The 20,387-nt window shown below is 42.1% G+C and overlaps 1 protein-coding gene across 1 annotated transcript in view; it reads left to right on the top strand.

The window, feature by feature from the left end:
* The window catches only part of AUH (AU RNA binding methylglutaconyl-CoA hydratase), a 246,273-nt gene that overhangs the window by 215,422 nt on the left and 10,464 nt on the right, over positions 1-20,387 (top strand). Inside the window, exon 7 of the mRNA XM_075600025.1 lies at positions 19,531-19,718. Within this exon, the coding sequence (XP_075456140.1) occupies positions 19,531-19,718 (188 nt within the window). The remainder of the gene's footprint in view (positions 1-19,530; positions 19,719-20,387) is intronic.

Below are 20,387 nucleotides of genomic sequence, written 5' to 3'. Positions count from 1 at the left end.
CTTTTGATAGCAGTAAAGTCGATCGCAGGATATCTCTGTCCCTGAAGGCTTAAGGCTGAGAAATAGTAAACTCAGACAAAGAACCTCATTGGGAAAATCCTAGACTCACATAGATCATGAAATTGTAATGATGTACTCACATATTGAAGCCCCAGACCAGTGTATCTTGTAGGCGTGCAACCAGGAGAAATAGTACAAATACAAATGAAAAAACGCTCCAACGCACAGCCAAAATAGAGTGGGTCCCAAGCAGAAATAGTAAAAATAAATCTTTATTGGTCCATATAAAAAAAACGGAGGTAAGTACCCTCCTACGCGTTTCGTTCCGCACTGGTACTTAATCAAGGAGTAGTTCAATCCCCCTGTATCAGCCTATATATACCCATACAAGCTCTCCCATTTCGCACCAAAATCACAGCATAACGGGCGCCTGCACCCATGCGTGATGACATCACGCGTTTTGACGCGTGTTCGCCACTACCCCTAGCGTCGTGGGTCACGAGTCTTCCGTCGGCCAATCCGCTCGTGGTCTGTTTTCCCACTGCTGCAAGTGCTTAGGGAAACAGACCTACTGATTGGTAGTGGCCTCGGGAGCCCGCCCCCAACCCGTCAGAATGATGTATATTGACCCGCAATGTGTCACACACCAGGAACTACCAGGAGCGCGTGCGCGTCGAGAGGGACCCGCCCATCTGCGTCATCATGACTGGGAAAGCCCGGATGGCGACGGAAGACTCATGACCCACAACTTGACAGGTAGGATGCGAGTGGGTCACAACGCTGGGGGTAGTGGCGAATGCGCTTCGAGACGCGTGACGTCGTCGCGCATGGGTGCGAGCGCCCGTCATGCTGTGATTTTGGCGCGAAATGGGAGAGTTTGTATGGGTATATATAGGCTGATATAGGGGGATTGAACTACTCCTTGATAAAGTACCAGTGTGGTACGAAACGCGTAGGAGGGTACAAACCTCCATTTTTTTAATATGGACCAATAAAGATTTATTTTTACTATTTCTGCTTGGGACCCACTCTATTTTGGCTGTGCGTTGGAGCGTTTTTTAATTTGTATTTAGGAATTCAGCAATAATGTGTTACATTGAGTAATATAATGTTACATATCAGCTGCAGCATTTTACAGACTCCAGCACAAAGTTAAAATGCGACCATTATGTTGGGCACACAATCAGGATTATTATAGATTTATAACAGGAACACCAGCTGATTGCCAGCTTAGGTAAGAATATAGAATAATACATTGTCACATGCTTTACATATACAAAAGGGGGGTAGTAGTTTTGCTACTTTCAAGTAACAGAATTGTTGCAAGCAACTAATCCTTATTTTAGACCATCTGTATTAAAAAATGAATAAAAAGATTCAATGCCATGCCTTAAATGGCCTAAGTAATCTCCAGTTATCCTGAAGTGGCTTTGTAAGTAGTACTGTACCCTGAAACAGATGTTGCTGTTTTTTGCACACATGCTGTACAACTAGCTAAATAACCTTTTACACATTATCATTCCATAATTCCACCCCACTAGTAACCACAAGGTTAACATGACTCAGTGTAGACAGGTTCCCAGAGAACTTCCTTTCACAGCAGATGTCCCCTTAAACTAAGTTTAGAGTTTGAATGTAAATCTGTAAAAGCAGACAAGGGAGCTTGTTCTTCCTCTTAACAAATATGCTTTTATGCTGTTGTCGTTTAGACAACCAAGTCTTTGTAATTTATGGCCGTATGATTAAGATTGTTTAACAGAAACAAAGAAAGGCAAAAAATATCCTTGGCTTCTCTTTTCTCTCAAATTGCTGGAAGGTTAAAGTAATAAATAATCTTTCTAAGTTGGAGTGGTTCCATAAATAAGAGCCCTTTTTTCTTTGTGCGCTTGAAATTGGAATTGCAGGAGTGTGATGAGTTGTACATATAAATAATGAAAGCAGATTCAGCTTAACCCCCTTATAACGCGGTGCTTGGGGTCCAAAGAATCACATCGCGTTATAAGCGGATCGCGTTAGAAATAATGTACAATTGTATGCATTGTACAATAAAGTATTTATGACACCAGTAATCGTGTTGTAATGTATAGAATAAATACGTAAATTGGGAGCCACGCTTGCATCGCGTTATAAGCGCATTCGCGTTGTAGCGGATCGCGTTATAACGGGGTTGAGCTGTATTAATCTAAAATGCGAGACTGCACTGGGAAAATATACTATACTAATATTGTGTTATACAGTGTTGGAAATTCTTACCCCAAACTTTAAATGTAAAAATTATTTTTATTAAAACTGTATTGCACCCTTAGGATTGATATATATAAGATATAACATTTGATTTAAAAAAAAACATATACTGTAGATCACTCAAAGTGCTTTTATTATACACTCATTTATATATATCAAGCAATCTGGCATAACACCATTCATCCATGGTAACATTGGTCAAGATTTTCATTCTTTTTATAGCCAGAGAAGACAAAAGCAGCGCACTGCCAGGGAGCCAGGTGGTAAAATGCAGAATTCTTTATTCAAAAAATAAAGGGGGTTGTGCAACCTCCTACGCATTTCAGACAAAATGTCCTTTAACAAGGAGTTAACATCCTCCTTAAATACATACCCACGATAACCTTACTAATTGAATTTCGCGCCAAAAACGGGTCCGCGCATGATGTCACCTTCGGGGTGCGCGTGCCAGTACGTGCGTCTGATGACCCGCACGTCCGTTCGTGCGCAACCCCCGTGACGTCAGCACGAGCCCAGGAACAATGAAGCCTAAACATAGCCAGGACAGCAGTGTGTAGGCCCCTCCCCCCGCCCCGAGGTCCCCCACGCGAGGACAGGGGCAGGCGAACCGGCCGCCAGAGAAGCCGTCCCCCCTAACCCAGACAGTCATCCACGCTCCCTGGGGACCCCCAGTAACGCCATGCAGGGGAAGAGTACACCCCCACTGCTTCCAGCTTGCTGATGATCAAGGCAAGCCGCCACACAACTGGTAGACTGCCAGCCACTAAAATAAAGAGTCGCCATGTACCCCCCATATTGCTATGGTAACCTATTGTCCCACAGTCCAGCGCAAAACACAAAATGGTCAAAATAGAAAGCATAATAACAAATATATACATGACTATGTAAAAACAAATTCTTACTGTAATAAATACCTATGATCCAAGACTCCACACCCAATAAACAGACAAAAACCAACAATACATCCTCCATATTAATATTCCTCTCTTTCACCACAGCATATAATAAGGCAGGGTATTCAAATGTATTCTTATTGGTTACACAAACAGGAGAGATGCCTTGTATCAAAATATATAAATACAGATATGAAAATAAAAACCACACACTGCCTGTTAATACGAGACAACTTCCCTAGGGTGAGAGTTAAATGCAGGATGCGTGAAAAATGCCGCAGTAAATCATCTCCTTATATAATACTTCATATTGACGATCCAAAACTTTTGATAAGTATATAATTAGATATACATGTTCAATGTTCATACAGAAAAGGGTTAAGGGAAGGAAAAAACGGGGGGGGGGGGGGAGAAGGAGGAAGAGCTACGTTTGCGGCTGGACACGCCATTATAGACTCGTGGAGGCTCAGCAGTGGGTAAGATTCATTTGAATTATTATATGAAGAGAGTGTTCTCTACTTCATTATTGATTCAGGTTGATTTTTTTTATCACCCTGATTGTTTTCTTCAGGAGATATCATGCTTTCACTTGACTGATTTATCACTCAAATACCCTTTCCATAATAGGTGCCTCACACTAAGGGGTATATACTATAATCTCCGAGGTCGCCGATCCGTGCGGTATGGCACACAAGCCCCATTGACTTTGTAAATGGGGTTTACTTGTCATACCGCACGTATCGGCGATGTCAGAGCTTATAGTATATACCGTTAAGTGCAACAATGGTGATCCGGCACTACAGCATGAAAATTCCCATTGAATTGAATGAGTTTCTGTGCGGTGGTGTCCGATCTCCACTATCTCACTCTGAGTAACTAACAAAGTGTACTGTAATTTTAGGATATTGCTGATAAATGGCCTTCTGAAAGGCATATAATGTATGAGAGAAGGAGTGGCTCAGTGAGTAAAGACCTGGTTCAATTCCCGGTGTCGGCTCCTTGTGACCTTGGGCAAGTCACGTAAAACTAGCAGCGCTATACAAGAACATGCTATTATTATTAGACATACAGTATAGGCTTCATGGCATTCCATTTGGCAAAACTAGAGTAATAACATAAAGCTCCTTTCACTTTTACCTGTCTAATCCACTTTTTCTTCTTCTCCTTGTGTTCTGTAAGTGTATGGAGTGAATGAAAATATCCTAGAGACAAGTCGTGTATAAATATGTGAGCCACATAAAATACTAATTTTATTTCTCCTTGTGCAATTAGTGTACATGTAATTAAGAACAGAGAAAATAGAATAATTATTTAAAAAAAAAAATGTAGTTACGTGAGTCTCCCTGACAAATAGTAGAGCTGGCAAGTTTACTACCGACTCACCACAAATGAAACAAATCTGTATATGTACTGTAGTTCTATACATTTAAGAATACCTAGGAACAATAATGTTTTCAAGCTGCATTTTCCTTTACAATTTGCCATAAAGATAACTTGTCAGTTCCTGACAAGGGTTGATGTAGTAACATTAAGCCATTATTAGCTTGAATTCTGTAGTTTCTCAAATGTTGGAAATCATATTTAGCAAGGAATGCTTTCTATGGGGTAATTCTACATCTGTCAAGGCACTTTTTTGGGGCACTCTTTGGCTTAAAATCTCCATTGTTAGAAGAGGAGAACATATCTACTGCATTTACCTCCTTTTAACATAACCAATTGTTGAATGACTTCAACTACAAAAGATGTCTGTGGCTAAAGAACATTGACATCACTCTTAACTATTACCTTGTTGCTAGAAAATTACAGTGTAGTAGCAGACTACAAAGATTACTAATGTAGTCCGTCCATTTTAATGGCTGAAGTGCAGGCTGTTAGATTCCTAAAATTCTAAAGTCCTGTTTGCTGCACATTCCATGGTAGAAAACCATATAATAAAAGGTAAACACACGTCTCTTTAAGGACATTTTATCGCGGTCCAACTTTAAAATGAACCATGCCAAAGACACAATTAAACCAGAACTTAAACATTGTTGGGAGAGCAGATCGTTTTAAATATCTAGTAGTGCAAATTACTAAACATTACAATAATTTTGCCCCCCTCCCCCCCCCCCATTACTAAGGCAATTAAAAACATTACCTAAAAAGATGGGACTCTTATCCATTGTTTTGGACAGACCGGATAATATCCACTAGAAATGAACATTCTACCTAGTATCTTCTACCTTTTCCAAGTTCTACCCAACACAGTACCCGTTCAGGTTAAGAATTTATAAAAATCCATCACAAGATTTGTATGGAAAGTTCGTAGACAGATAAAACTTCTGGACCTTATAGGATATTTTAGAGTAGCTAGACTGAGCCACTTAATATATTGATCACTCTCAGATAGCCAAAAAGTTTGGGTAGACATAGAGAAACACGAGGCTCAGAAAAAAGGACTTGTCAGCGTTTGTGTGGGTCTCTGCAGCTTAAATACCCTAACTATGCCGTAGCATCCAGTTATTCCCACTCACCATCTGTCTGCAAAGCTGCTCATAGAAGAAACAACTTTTCCTCATTCCCATCCCTAATTACCCCACTTTTTGAGAACCTGTACTTTATAGAGGGCACCTATGCAAGAGCATGCTCAAGTTGGAGAAAAGCTGGCATATCACAGTGCAGATATTTTTACAATGGCAGTACCATAAAAACGTTTCAAGAGATCCATGGTCCCAGAAATTACCCAATAAACGTTTCTTCCAATATTTACAGTTGACACTTTGTCACTATTATTGATAAAGAAGAGCCTATAACGAGACCACGCCTCGCTTTTGAAGCCCTTTATTATAGCCAGAATATGACAAAGGCACAATAGCAATATTTTATAGGATTTTAGTTCAATAAACTTTTAAGTAAAAAATAAACAAAAATAAAAATAAACTTTTAAGTAAAATATAAACATGCACACAAGTATATAGTCATAATAATCCTAGCAGAATACATCAAATTGAGCATGGGTTATTGTTCAGTAATTCCACAGAAGGAAAATAGAAGGGGTTGTTTGTAGTTTTGGGCTTAGTGTTGCATGCTGGACGATTTCTTAAGGATTACTTTTTTTTTTTACAGCATGGGAAACAAGGTCCTCCAGAGCTAGTGATAGGGAGAAGGAGAGAGAGGAGTTGGTGTAGGAGAGAAAGAGAGAGGAGTGGAGGTAGTAGAGAGAGAGAGGGGAGTGGGTGAAGGGGGGAGAGGGGAATGGGGGAAGGAGAGAAAGAGGGGGGAATTGGGGGAAGGAGAGAGCGGAGTGGGAGAAGGAGAGAGAGAGGAGTGGGCGAAGGAGAGAGAGGAGTGGGGGAAGGAGAGAGAGAGAGAGGAGTGGGGGAAGGAGAGCGAGAGAGGAGTGGGGGGAGGAGAGAGAGGAGTGGGGGGGGAGCAGAGTGAGGAGTGGGGGAAGGAGAGAAAGAGGGGGGAATGGGGGAAGGAGAGAGCGGAGTGGGGGAAGGAGAGAGAGAGAATGGAGTGGGGGAAGGAGAGAGAGAGGAGTGGGCGAAGGAGAGAGAGAGAGAGGAGTGGGGGAAGGAGAGCGAGGAGTGGGGGGAGCAGAGAGAGGAGTGGGGGGAGCAGAGAGAGGAGTGGGGGGAGCAGAGAGAGGAGTGGGGGATGCAGAGAGAGAGGAAGGAGTGGGGGAAGGAGAGAGAGAGGAAGGAGTGGGGGAAGGAGAGAGAGAAAGGAGTGGAGGTAGTAGAGAGAGGGAGGAGTGCGGGAAAGAGAGAGAGAAGAGCGGGGGAAGGAGGGGGAGTGTGGGAAGGGGAGAGAGAGAGGGAGAGTGAAAGGGGGTTAGGAGAGAAAGGAGTGGGGGAAGGAGAAGGAGGAGAGGTTGAGAGAAAGTGTAGGAAAGGAGATGAGGGGCAGAGAGAGATCTGTGTTATTTTCAGCTCTGGGACGCCAGGTTCCTGAGATAGTTACCAGTGTAGTTACCTGTGACTTTGCTCACATCAGACAAAATCAAAATGGCCACCAAGTCCCAAGCGTCCCACCGGCTAGTAAGAAGCGCCATGTCATCAGTTGCAGCTGCCTTTTGGACGGTCATTTAAATTCCTTTAAAAAGACATAAAAAAACAGGACGTATCACCGATATCTCAGGAACTGGGGTATTCCCAGAGCTGAAAATAGCGCTCTTCAGCTCCGGAGGAACCCACGGGTCTCATGCTGTAAAAAAGGGGGTGGAGTTGGTTATTCTGAACTTTAAAGTAACGTAAAAGTGCTTTAAAGTAATAAGGAGCTTATTCTGTTGCGGCCGATCCTGCATTGAAATCTGTGGGGAATTCCAGCAGGGATACGGCTCCATCTGACTCTTCGGCTAATAAAGAGAAAGCCCCTAAGTGACTTAAGCGAAACTCCTTCAGCTACAATAGACGTCAATGGCAATGTTATCCACTGACCTGAGACGTTATGCATACAGCATTCTTACTGTAGGAGGACACAGCATGTACTAGGGAAACGTAATGTACTGTAGATGTCAGAGAACTGACTTCCCATATCTTACATTACCGCACCAAAATGCCTACTAGTTATGTAGCTGAGTAGGTAGAAAAGCTATAATTCTGGAGGCTGACGAGGCCCTGATGTTAATGCTATCAAACACTGTACTAATATTAGTGACAATCGTACTTGTTACATCTGCAGTCTGCTGTCCTGGGTATTTTAGGGGGAGCTGTATTCTGAATCTCACTAACAGCTAGATTCAATAACAAACTCAACCACCTTTGCGTATTGTTCAAATGACTTGCATGCGTAAAAAAAATGCTCACACCAGTTAGTGAATCTAGACATACAAACATACAGATGCAGCGGCCGTTATTCGAACACTTCACGCATTGTATACGTCAGAATACCGATGTCATGGCGTGCGATTTCTTCCAACCGTATCGCCTTAAGACGCGAGTGCAGGCGAGGGCAGAAAATGGCATTTTAGTGTTCTGGCTTTTAAACACCTGAAATTGACACAGTAGCACAGTACTGTACACATTACAATTCATTCATTTCAATGCATTTAATTGCACACAATCCATGAAATTCAAACAAAGCAACCGCGATAAACACGTGTGCCTGGGGCGATTGGCGGCGTTAATGCCGCGTGGAGTACAGCGGCGCACACAAAAACGGCGCCATGATTTGTTCGAATAACGGCCGCTGCATCTGTAGGGTGAGAATACATTAGCCCTGATATACAAGGTGGCTAAGTAGGTCACGCTGCTAGTTTAAACTTGCAAAGACTAAGAGTACTGTATGGCATAATACATTGCCTGTATTGTGCCCTTATTATGAGCTAGGCGAGGGATTTTGGAAATCATAGACCTCTGCTTTTTTTTCTTTCCTGCTAGTGAATTAATTTCCAGTTAACTTGTATTTCTTCATCTGTGACGTTGTTTGTTTTCAGGAGAATTGCATGCTGTTCCCATAAAACAAAACTGTTGAGTAATCGTTTTGTAACTGTTAGTTGCAGTATGCTCTACTTATAGAAATCTGAAACAAAAGCATTTAGTGAGTACAGTTCAGCATGTTTTCATGTTTAATCTAATTGCTTCCAGAGGCCTTCAATACATTTCACATAGTCTGGAAATTGGGGTGAGTTCCCCTCACCTACTTTTGAAACTTAGTAGGCGATTTGGGGATGAAACGTAACACCCGAGAAAGAATCCCGATCTCGAAGAATGACACCTTATCTTTCTCCTAAAGGAGGGGTGCACAAAAGTTTTCATTTGCGCCCCCCCCCTGCATGCACTCCCCCCTGCTCGCGCCTGCCCCCCCCCCTTCTTACCTTCTCTCCGGCGCATCGGAGACGTCATCTGACGTCACGACATCATGTGATGTCGCGTTGCCATTTGATGCACGTTGTCATGGCGATACGTCACCCTCTCTATCCACCTTTAAGACCCACTTAAAGAAGCATATGAATTGCTGTGGATTATCCTGGACACATGATACATAAGCTTGGCCCCCTGCAGACGCACTTACTAGAATTCCCTCCTACTGTCTCTGTACGTTCTCCTTACCTACCAATTAGACTGTAAGCTCCTCGGGGCAGGGACTCCTCTTCCTTAATGTTACTTTTATGTCTAAAGCACTTATTCCCATGATCTGTTATTTATATTATCTGTTATTTATTTGATTACCACATGTATTACTACTGTGAAGCGCTATGTACATTAATGGCGCTATATAAATAAAGACATACAATACAATAGCCGCTGGAGAGCATAACAAGAGGCATAACGAGGCCTCGCGCGCACCCCGGCATTTCATTTCAATGTTGTGGGGAAGAGCGGCAGAAAATGTTGCGCTCCCCAGTTTGCGCTCCCCAGTTTGCGCACTCCTGCCCTAGGGCATCCAATGCAACCTGCACATTGCTTTTTCAGGCCCTCAACTCCAGGTTTCTCACGAATTTCAGCACATTTAGAATAAGGTAGACGTATGCACAGAAAAGACACTATACTGTAAGGGGGGAAAAAAAGGATTGTGATAATTGGGAAAATACAAATTGTGACATATTAAACTCCATCTCCTCCATTGCCCATGTGTACCTAAAAGACTGGGAAAACAGTTTTAAAGAAACAAAATCAGAAAGCAGAAGAGAAACAGAACTATTCATATTTATTTTAAAAAATTCACCCCCAAATGACTGTAATATTATCACTATAGAACTGGCAACTGCTACACTTATATGAAATTAATACAAGACATATTATTATAAGGTAGTTTGTATTTATTGCAGCAATGCCATCATTTTTACACTAAAGCAAGGCTGTGCGGCCTTTGGTAATTATGCTTGCGTTGGATATTTATATTTTATGATCTTGAGGGGAGAGTCAGTAAGTGCAGACGCGGGTTTCACACTACAATGCTGCGTTGGTTTTCATTGCAGTCAGTGGCTGTTAACGCGAGATCGCAGTGCAATGTCCTGCATTGGCGCTTGGTGAATCCCAGTGTTTGAGTTTTGGGAAATTGTGAAAGCTTTTGTTAAACAGGGGATACAAGCCATGGCCGAAATCATAACTTAGGAAGACATAATAAAACGTGCAGGATTTTCTTATATCTTATGTGTCAATACTTGTGTTTTTCCCCAGAATTACACTAGATCACCAACAGGGTTAATATCCATGGAACGAGAGGGTAACGGAAAAAGGCTAATAAATAAAGGGAAATAAAGGTTTGAGTTTAGTTTTTGTGGATCAGAAGAAGGTAACGTAAGTCCTTGGAAGTAAGCTTGGCTAAACCAGAGTTAGTGGATCGTTGCATGTTGCCAGAAGATATTTCTATTTAACTAGACGTGCAAAGTGTTTTGAGTAAGATGAGAAGTTAGGAATGTGATCAAAACAAAAGAGGGGAAAATATGAGCACCTGGAGGAAATTGAAAGCATTATGAAAAGACAAGATTAAACTTCCATTGAAGGTATGGTATAAATTGGCATAAAAGAGAAACGAGTTGTGGATATTAGCATGCAAGGACTGTGGTAAACCCTATGGGCAACAAACAGAAGTGAACAGATGTACAGTGCTGAGTTTACTGTATGAAGTAGTTCAGGGAAACTCAGGAATATTGAGTGTAATTTTAAGCTGTTAGATATGGAGTTGAATTTTGGCACCATTCCACTGCGGATGAAGATTAATGAGCAGAGATCTGAAGAGGATTTAGATGCAGCTGTGATATTACTATCCAGTGTCCAAAAAATCAGACGTGCACAAAAACTCAGAGATTTCATGTACAATTTGATGCAACAAACATGAATGTAACATCCCAGGTTTCCTGCGTTCGGCGTCCAGTCAGAGCAGCATGTGACATCATCAATGGAGTGTTGTTGTTTGGAGATTAGATAAGGATCATTAAAGCCTCAACCAGCAGTACATCTGTAAGGAGCCAAGAAGGCGACACAAAGGGGGTTATTTTATACTGCATTAGCCAAAGCCAACACGACCGAAGCACTGAAGGATTAACGCTGGGTGTGGAGGGTAACATTCAGAAGCATGAAGCCCCTGCAGCTCCATCGCAGCTGACACTGTCTCGGGCGCCACAGACTTGTGCCGTCTCCTGCGCCGGGCACAGTAAGTCTGGCTACACCTGTAAGATGACATTAACAGTTGTAGAACAAATAAGGTGTCAGGTATGCTTTAAGATGAACTAAGGTTGTAAAAATACAAAAGAAATGAAGAGCCACATGAGGTAACAGAGACAGTAATTCACCTTTGAAAATGAAAAGCAACAAATTGTGGTTTAGTTGTAAGATTTTGTTTACTTCAAAATAGCAGTGGTGGTATAACGTTGCAGCTTAGATGAGTATGTGAATTGAATTTATGGCTAGTACATTGTCCTCAGTGCACAGTCATATTCATTTAAAACTGTAAACAAACAAACTGTGGAATATGGTTTTCGGCATTAGTACAGTATGTGAAAGTCTTTCTTACTTAACATCCTGTTAGTATCTGATACATGTTTAAACAGGTGCTGTCTGCAAAAAAAAAAAAAAATATGTTACTTAACTATGATTTCTCATAAATTGCAGGACATTTAGAATAAGGAAGTGTTTGCAGAGCAAAGAGTACAATATACTGTGAAAAAGTAAATGAGCTTTGGAAAAATTGGGAAATAGACATACCAAAATCAGTCTCCTGTATTGCTCATGGGTACGGTATCTAAAAGACTGGGAGAAACGTTTTTTTTTTTTAAACAAACAAATTGGCAAAAGATCTGAAAAGAATCTAAACTATTCCTATACTGTATATTTTTTTCATTCTCAAAGTTATTGTAATATCGGTGTAGGGCGGCAACTGCTACGGGTGTATTTATTTCCAATCAAACAGATTATTGTAAGGTAATGTGTGTTTAAAGCAACAGTGAAATCACAGCTTTTTAAATGTTATTTTGAAGCCTGTAGGGCTATTGTCGAGCACCAAACCAAGGCAGTGTGGCACTTAGTAATTGTGCTTCTTGTGCATATCTATATTTTCAGATCGTAGGGAGATTCGCTACGCGCAGATGTGGGTATCACCCATAGGATACTGCGTAAGCTTCCATTCAAGTCGATGGCTGTTAATGCAGGATTGCAGTGCAATCTCCCGTATTGGCGCTCGGTGAATCCCAATGTTGGTACTTTTGTAGACATCACAACTTAGGAAAGTGTAATAAAACGTGCAGGGTTTTGCTATAGCCTCACAAGGGCCATATTGTCTTCCCAGAAAGGCACTAAGGCAACGAAGACGTTAATATCCATAGAAGAGAAGATGATCGCGAAGGAAATCAAAGATTGAGTTTAGTTTCTGCAGATCAGAGGAAGCGTAACATAAATCCTTGAAATTCAGCTCGGCGAAACCAGAGTTATTGGATCAATGCATGTTGCCAAAATAATGGTTGAGCAAAACGAGAAGACAAGAATTTAGGAATGTGATCAAAGAAAAGAAAAGGAAATGGGAAGCATTGTGATGAGACAAGATTTAAACTCCAATGAAGGTATTGCATAGGTACGAGAGAGAAAGGAGTTGTGGATATAAGTATGCAAGGAATGTGGGGAATCCTGTGTGCAACAATAGAACAGAAGGGAACAGATTTACAGTGCTGAGTTTATGAAGGTAATTCAGGCAAACTAAAAAAAAATAGTGCTAATTTCAGCATTGTTAGATATGGAACTGTACTCTGGCACCATTCCGCTGCTGGTGGAGAATAATGAACCACGAGCTGATGCAGCAGTGATATTGCTATTCAGCATCCAGCAAAGTAGAAGAGCATAAAAACCCAGATATTTAGTGTAGAATTTGATGTAACAAGCATGAATGTAATATCCACTTGCAGTCATGGAAGAAGCAGCAAATGTAATAGTCCCAGTTTTCCTGCGTTCAACATCCAGTCACAGCAGCATGTGACATTTGTCTTTGGAGTGTTGTAGTTTAGAGATTATCAGGTATAGAAGGATCATAAAAGTAATATTCTGTATATATGTGATGTGAGGGTGAGTTTTGGGGTTCTGGAGCTTGCTGGGTTATTGCAGATGTTGTTGCTTGGAGGTGTGACCCTCCTCGACAGGGTTTAAAGCTCGCCCGCCACACTTTCCAGTTAGCAGTTTTTATCATGATCCTGTGAATCACAGACCCAGTATCCAGCAAAAACAGAGAGGTGCATGAGAATTATGCCAGGTAGTGTTAGGACCTGTTGGCTGCAGGCTTATAACGCTTTGGCCAAAGGGTTTAACTAAATGACCCTTACTCATGAGCAGACTAGCACTGAAGTATTGTACTATATGTTGTGTCACTTTGTATGTTGCGCTGGGCCTCTCTGTTTTTGTTTATAAAAGGAATAGCCAACAAGGCAACACAAACGGGGCAATTCTACAGTAGCCGAAGCGGCCATTCGGGGAGTTCTCTGCCGAAAAAGCCCCATTAAAAACAATGCGCCGCGTCTGAATAAAGAGAATAAGATTCAAAGCGTTTTGTGCTAAAGTATATGCACTTCTTCAGGATTATTTAATATCCTCCACTCCCTGTAAGTAAATGTTTACTGTTTTGTTATGTTTTCTATACTGTGCTTTGTTTGCCTCTGCTGTAGTAAATATACGTTCCTATCCTACAAAATATTGATGCATTTTCTAGTTAATCCAGCCAATAATCTGGTGATTGGAAGAGTCCCAACTGCGATTGGATACTTCCTATGGAAATAAGGCAGGTCAAATAAGAACGGCCACTACCTGCACCGGGTTTTCACTAAAAAACTTTTCGCTCTCTGACTTCTACATTTCCCCCTTTCTTCTCTCTGACCATCCTCTTATTTCGTTTTCACTCTCTCACTTTTCCCTTTCTCCACCTCGATCTACCCCTCGTTTTGCAGAAACCTATGTTCCCGGCTCTTGACACTAATTTGCGCTCCTCCCTCTCAGCCCTGCTACAGACTCTGGTCAGGAACTACAACTCTGCCCTATCCTTTTCTCTTGATCTACACGCTTCTCTTTTTCTCTCCCACTCTCGCCCTTCTAGCCCCAGATCCTGGCTAAACTGCCACACACGCATGCTCCGCTTCTGCACTCGCTCCTCTGAACGCCTGTGGAGGAAATTTCATACATGTGCAGATTTCCTTCACTACAAATGTGTCCTATCCTGTTTCAATTCTGCCCTCTTCCAGGCTACACAAATCTACTTTTCATCACTAATCAACACACACAAGTCTAACCCTCACAGACTATTCTCTGTCTTTCACTCTCTATTCAGACCACTGTCTGTTGCTTGTCTTTCTTCCTCTATTTCACCTCAGGGCTAAGGTGGATTCTATTTGCCAAGACATCCCCTCTGTATACGCCTCATATTCTACACCTCTTCCTAACTCTCCTGCTCTCCTCGACTCCTTTTCCTCTGTTGCAGAGGAGGATGTGTCACTACTGATCTTCTCCTTCTACCACCTGCCCTCTTGACTCCATTCCTTTCCATCTCCTCAATTCTGTTGCTCCTACTTTAATTCCTACACTTACACATATTATGCTGCACAGATCATTACACTTTGCTCATATTACTTGACCTCTTTGCAGCCTTTGATACTGTGGACCACCCCCTTCTACTTCACATTCTCCATATTCTCTGCATCCGTAACAGCTTTATCCTGGATCTCCTCTTACCTCTCCCATCGTGCTTTCAGTGTCTCATTTGCTAACACCTCCTCCTCCTCTATCGATCTCTCTGTCCTGGGACCTCTTTTCTCTCTACTCACTCTCTCTAGGTGACCTTATCAAAATTTCTAGAGTTCAAATATCACCTCTATGCTGATGACACACAATTTTACTTTTCAACCCTTGACCTCAGACCTGCTATACAGACCAAAGTTTCCAAATGTCTTTCTGCTGTATCAACCTGGATGGCCCTCAGCTGACACAAACTTAACAAGTCCAAGACAGAGCTCCTCATACTTCCTCCCAAGCATGGCCTTACCGCCCCCGTCTACATTACTGTCTACATACACCCTGTATCACAAGCACGCTGCCTAGGGATCACACTTGACTCCTCTCTCACATTCACAATGTAGCTAAAAAAAAAATTGTTTTTACCTCCGTAACATTGCAAAGACACTCCCCTTTTCAGTCCCTCTACTGCTAACACTAATGTAGGTGGTCATTCTTTCCCGTCTCGACTATTGTAACCGTCTACTGTCCGGCCTTCCTACCGCTCGCCTCTCCCCTACAATGTATTCTTAACCCTGCGTTTAGAATCACTTTATTTTCTCCTAAATCTGTCTCGGCGTCTCTCATGTTGAAATCCCTCTCCAGGCTTCCTATCAAATCCCGTATTACTTACAACATTCTTCTTATATTTAAGGCTAAACACTCTTCTATCCCTTCTTACATCACAGCCCTAGTTTCTCGCTATACAGCTACCTGACTCTGTTCTGCTCAGAGATGTCTTCTGTCGACCCCTTTTGTATCTTAAGCCCACTCCCACCCAAAAACCTTTCACTCACTGCCCCACACCTCTGGAATGTCCTTCCCCTTCAATATCCGACTGGCACCCTCTCTCCACTTTTAAGACCTATCTATAAACACACACATTCTTTAGTGAAGCATATGGGTAGCTACGCTGGCTGATACTATACATCCCGGATGTACTGACCTTGACCCCTTGCAGACACACTTACCAGAACACCCGCCTACTGTCTCTGTAAGTTCTCCCTAATCACCACTTAAATTGTAAGCTCTTCGGGGCAGGGACCCCCCTTCCTATTGTTACCATCATGTCTGAAGCGCTTATTCCCATTATGTGTTATATTACTATGTCACGTGATTTACTGCTGTGAAGCGCTATGTACATAAATGGCACTATATAAATAAAGATATACATAAAAACATACATATTATTTATAATAGAATAAATGAAGGAGCACATTGTACAATTTGAAGACTTCCCAAGAGCCCACTACAATCACAATGTTACTGACAAACAGGAGACTGCATAATGATACAGTGCTTGTTCCCACAGTAAAAACAAGCGTCTAGCACACTCACTGGGTACAATTATAGAGCTTACTGGTCTAGTGAACTACAGTCACGCATATTGATTATAGAGGACAGCAAACTGAAGTGTTCCTAAAATTTGGAAAGCAAGGGGAGCATGTGTGCTGATGCTTTATACCGTAGCAATGTTTAGTAAATCTGGGCTTCAGTGTTTATAATATGATTTCTTGGCAGGAACTTTACTTTGTTGCATCTTTCTTAGAAACCTACTTAGAGGAATTAAACCACGAAGAGGAGTTGTTTATTTTTGTTTGTTTTACACTATATTCTCAGTTGCAACTGGGAATAAAGTATATTGAACAGGAGAATGCCTAATATTCTCAAATGCACGCAGAGTTATTGAATAAAACAGCATTTAGTGCAATTTTATACTCGTTTTGTATTTATTGGGGGCACCTGCACCAAGCACACGTTAATTGCATTTCCACTGTCCATGTTATAATATTATTATTATTATTATAGAGATGTAATATACTCAAAGGCCCAGAGCACTATCATAAAATAAGATTATTTAACACATAGAATAATAATAAGGCAACTCAAAGTGATACAAAGTGTTAGAGGATGTGTTCTTACAAGAACTTTTACTCTCCAGGGCAGGTATTGTACAGTATGTACAGGCGTCAGGCAGTCCTCGGTTATCCAACGGAATCCATTCTGGAAGTAGCGTTGGAAAGTGAAACCGTTGTACAGTGAGTCTCATGTTAATCAGTGGCGGTGAGCATCGGATAACGCATTCCGGCTTCGGATAACGCATTCCGGTGTCGAAAAACAGCCCATAGGGTTGCATTGTAAAGCGCTGGATATGCCATTCATTGTAAAGAGAAACATTGGATAACGAGGACTACCTGTACATGCTCAGGAACCAGAAATGAACAAAACGTATTTTCCTAAAATCTGCAGAAAAGCAACTTGTTTGGATCTAATTTGGTGCATATAAAAATTAAATGTTTATTTTACTGTTACGTTTTTTATGTATCTGAGCTTTCTTAATAAACCTATAAGAGATTGCAAAAAGAGCTTCAAATGCTCTGACACCCATGTTATGTTTAGAATATCACTTATGAAATACAAAGGACAGTGCTTAGATATCTTTCTTAGGCTTAGTCCATAGAGACTGAAGCCATGTGGAGGCGCGCTGAGGCTCAGGGAAAGCGGTGCTTTCCCTGGCCTAAAAGCACGCGCCGTCCGTGGGCGTGTCTGGGGGCGGGCCAGTGACGTCACGGAGCTGGTTTGCCCTCATTGGGTGAACCGCTCACGTGACCGGCCCTGCGCTCCGGCGAGCACAGAAACGAAAAATTTGGTAAGACACACGCTTCCTCAAGCGTGCGGGAGCCCCTGCTAAAGCCGCTCTCATTGCGGCTGAAGGGGCTCAGTGCCGAGCAGCAGCGCGCCTCAGCAAGGGTCAGCGCATAAGCGCTGACCATGCCCGAGGCCTTAAAAGGCATTTTTTTTAACCATTTAGTGTTTCAGTATGTTCTCTACTTAGCAGCTGCAGAATAGAGCACAGATTTGTTAAATGCAACAAACAACAAAAACAAGCGCTCCCTTTCCTCAAAGGTTCATGCAAAATGCATGCAAGTGTTCTTATGCTAGGTTTGTAGAACATTACACCTCCAGATTCCAGAAGGAGCAGGACCACCCCCGAATAGAGAAAAACACAATATAGTGTACACTGTGTATATAAATGCTGAAGATATGATGCTAAGCTTGGCCCATATGCCAGCCCACTTACTAGAGATAAAGTCAAATAAAGCTCATCAAATCAAAGGTTGATGCATATCTTCAGCATTTATATATACAGTGTACACTATATTGTGTTTTTCTCTATTCTGGGGGGGGATCTTGCTCCTTCTGGAATCTGGAGGTGTAACGTTGGAAGTAGAGGACTTTTGGAAACAAGTCCTCAGCAGGGGTTTTGAGCGGATCGTATACCCAGTTTCTTTCACCTACATCTAATTACCACTTTAATATGATAATATCAGTGTGGGAGCGCCTGTCCATTCTTTGGGTGTGAGGCTTGTAGAACATGTGATGTGTGACGGTGAAAAAACAGGCGCTAACACTATTAGTGACCACTTAAAATATAGTGATAATAAATAACTCAATAGTGAACAGTGAATACTAATAGTGCAAATACGTGAAAACATATTTATATGAATTATAACCCCCTGCTCAGACCCATCTGGTAGGGCCTGTTTCCTCTGGTCCCCAAGTAGTGGAAATGTATTCGCAGTCCAGGGGGAGCATAAAGGGAAACAAGACAAAACAATCTAAGTGCAGACAATAAAATATAATAAATAAACTCTGTAGAATTCTTGGCTCCTATGTGCAGCCTACTCACAGGATTTTAGTAAAAAACGGGCAACAAGAGACAGCTTGGATAGCAGGAAAAACTTCAGGCTTTGGAGTGATGTTAGTCTCCAATCACAGCGAGATGAGGATGCATGTAAAAAAAGAAATACATCCATTGTGCAGACCAATAGTAAAACGTAATTTTATAATGGTACTAAAAATGCACACTTACAATAAAAAACGCTGAAAAATGCATGAATCACCAATTGTGATATAAGAGAGTCGATATGTGCCTGGCTCACCCCCCGCCTCCGTTTAGCGATCGATCAGATGGTAAGACGCCTCTGCGGTCAGCTCTCTGCTTCCCGGTGACTCTCTGGGGCGTCGCGTCATTTCCGGTTTCGGCTTTTGGATTGACAGTCACTAGCACCTCGTCTCTCTTCCTCTGGGCGGCTCTCACTCAACGCATTTCGCCAATCAGATGCGTGGCTTCATCGATCACTAAACGGAGGCGGGGGGTGAGCCAGGCACATATCGACTTTCCTATATCACAATTGGTGATTTATGCGTTTTTTAGCGTTTTTATTGTAAGTGTGCATTTTTAGTACCTTTATAAAATTACGTTTTACTATTGGTCTGCACTATGGATGTATTTCTTTTTTACATGCATCCTCATCTCGCTGTGATTGGAGACTAACATCACTCCAAAGCCTGAAGTTTTTCCTGCTATCCAAGCTGTCTCTTGTTGCCCGTTTTTTACTAAAATCCTGTGAGTAGGCTTCACATAGGAGCCAAGAATTCTACAGAGTTTATTTATTATATTTTATTGTCTGCACTTAGATTGTTTTGTCTTGTTTCCCTTTATGCTCCCCCTGGACTGCGAATACAGGTTTGCAGAACATGCCTGGTCCTGCCATTTGCTAATTGTACAACATTATGCCTTGTATGCTTACACCATTCCTATAGCAATTGAAAAGACCACGTCTAGAAAATCTCGTCTATATAACGTGCACTACATAAAAGTTGTAAATAATAACGTGTGTTCTCGTAAATTAATAAACGACATCTTTAATTCATTACAGGAGGAACACAACGATTACCTCGTGCAGTAGGAGTAGCTTTGGCGAAGGAACTCATCTTCTCCGCCCGTGTCTTGGATGGTAACGAAGCAAAGGCAATAGGTCTGGTCAGTCATGTAGTGGAGCAGAACAACGCTGGAGATGCAGCGTATAAAAGAGCTGTGGCCTTGGCCCGAGAATTTACATCTCAGGTACCACACAGAACATGAGTTACTTTCTCAGAGCTTGGTTTGTAGGAATAGATGGGGTGGCAGGGAGCAGAGTAGAATATCAACTAATTAGATTGTAAGCTCTTTGGGGCAGGGACTCCTTTTCCTAAATGTCACTTTTATGTCTGAAAGCACTTCTTCCTATTATGTGTTATTTATATAATTTTTTTTATTTATATGATTATCACGTTTATTACTGCTGTGAAGCGCTATGTACATGAATGGCGCTATATGAATGGCGCCATACCGGGGCCTGTACCTCGGGAAGCAGGGGGTCCCCGAGGCAGAAATCAACTTTGTTCCGCTCAAGAGACCCACTGCTCATGCACACTATGAATAAAAATACAATGTAAGCAGCTTCATTACCTTAGCGGCTAGCCACTAAGGCAATAAAGGGGTTAATGCACAATAGCAGGTTTATTGGGGGCAGAGGGGGTGAGTGAAGGGGGTACATGGCCCTTCACTCACCCCTCTGCCCCTAATAAACATCACAGTATGTACTACTCACCAATACATAACTCACCCACCTCCTGTGCCCCCACATAAAAACATTTAAAAAAAAATAATGTACAGGATTGATACCAAAGGCCGGCGGGGGTCCTCAGGTGGTCCCCGCTGGTATCCGGAGGCCCAACGGGGGTCTTCGGGTGC

The sequence above is a fragment of the Ascaphus truei genome, chromosome 1 (genome assembly GCF_040206685.1).
Source record: "Ascaphus truei isolate aAscTru1 chromosome 1, aAscTru1.hap1, whole genome shotgun sequence".
Taxonomy (NCBI): domain Eukaryota; kingdom Metazoa; phylum Chordata; class Amphibia; order Anura; family Ascaphidae; genus Ascaphus; species Ascaphus truei.
This window is presented reverse-complemented; position numbering and strand designations above follow the sequence as displayed.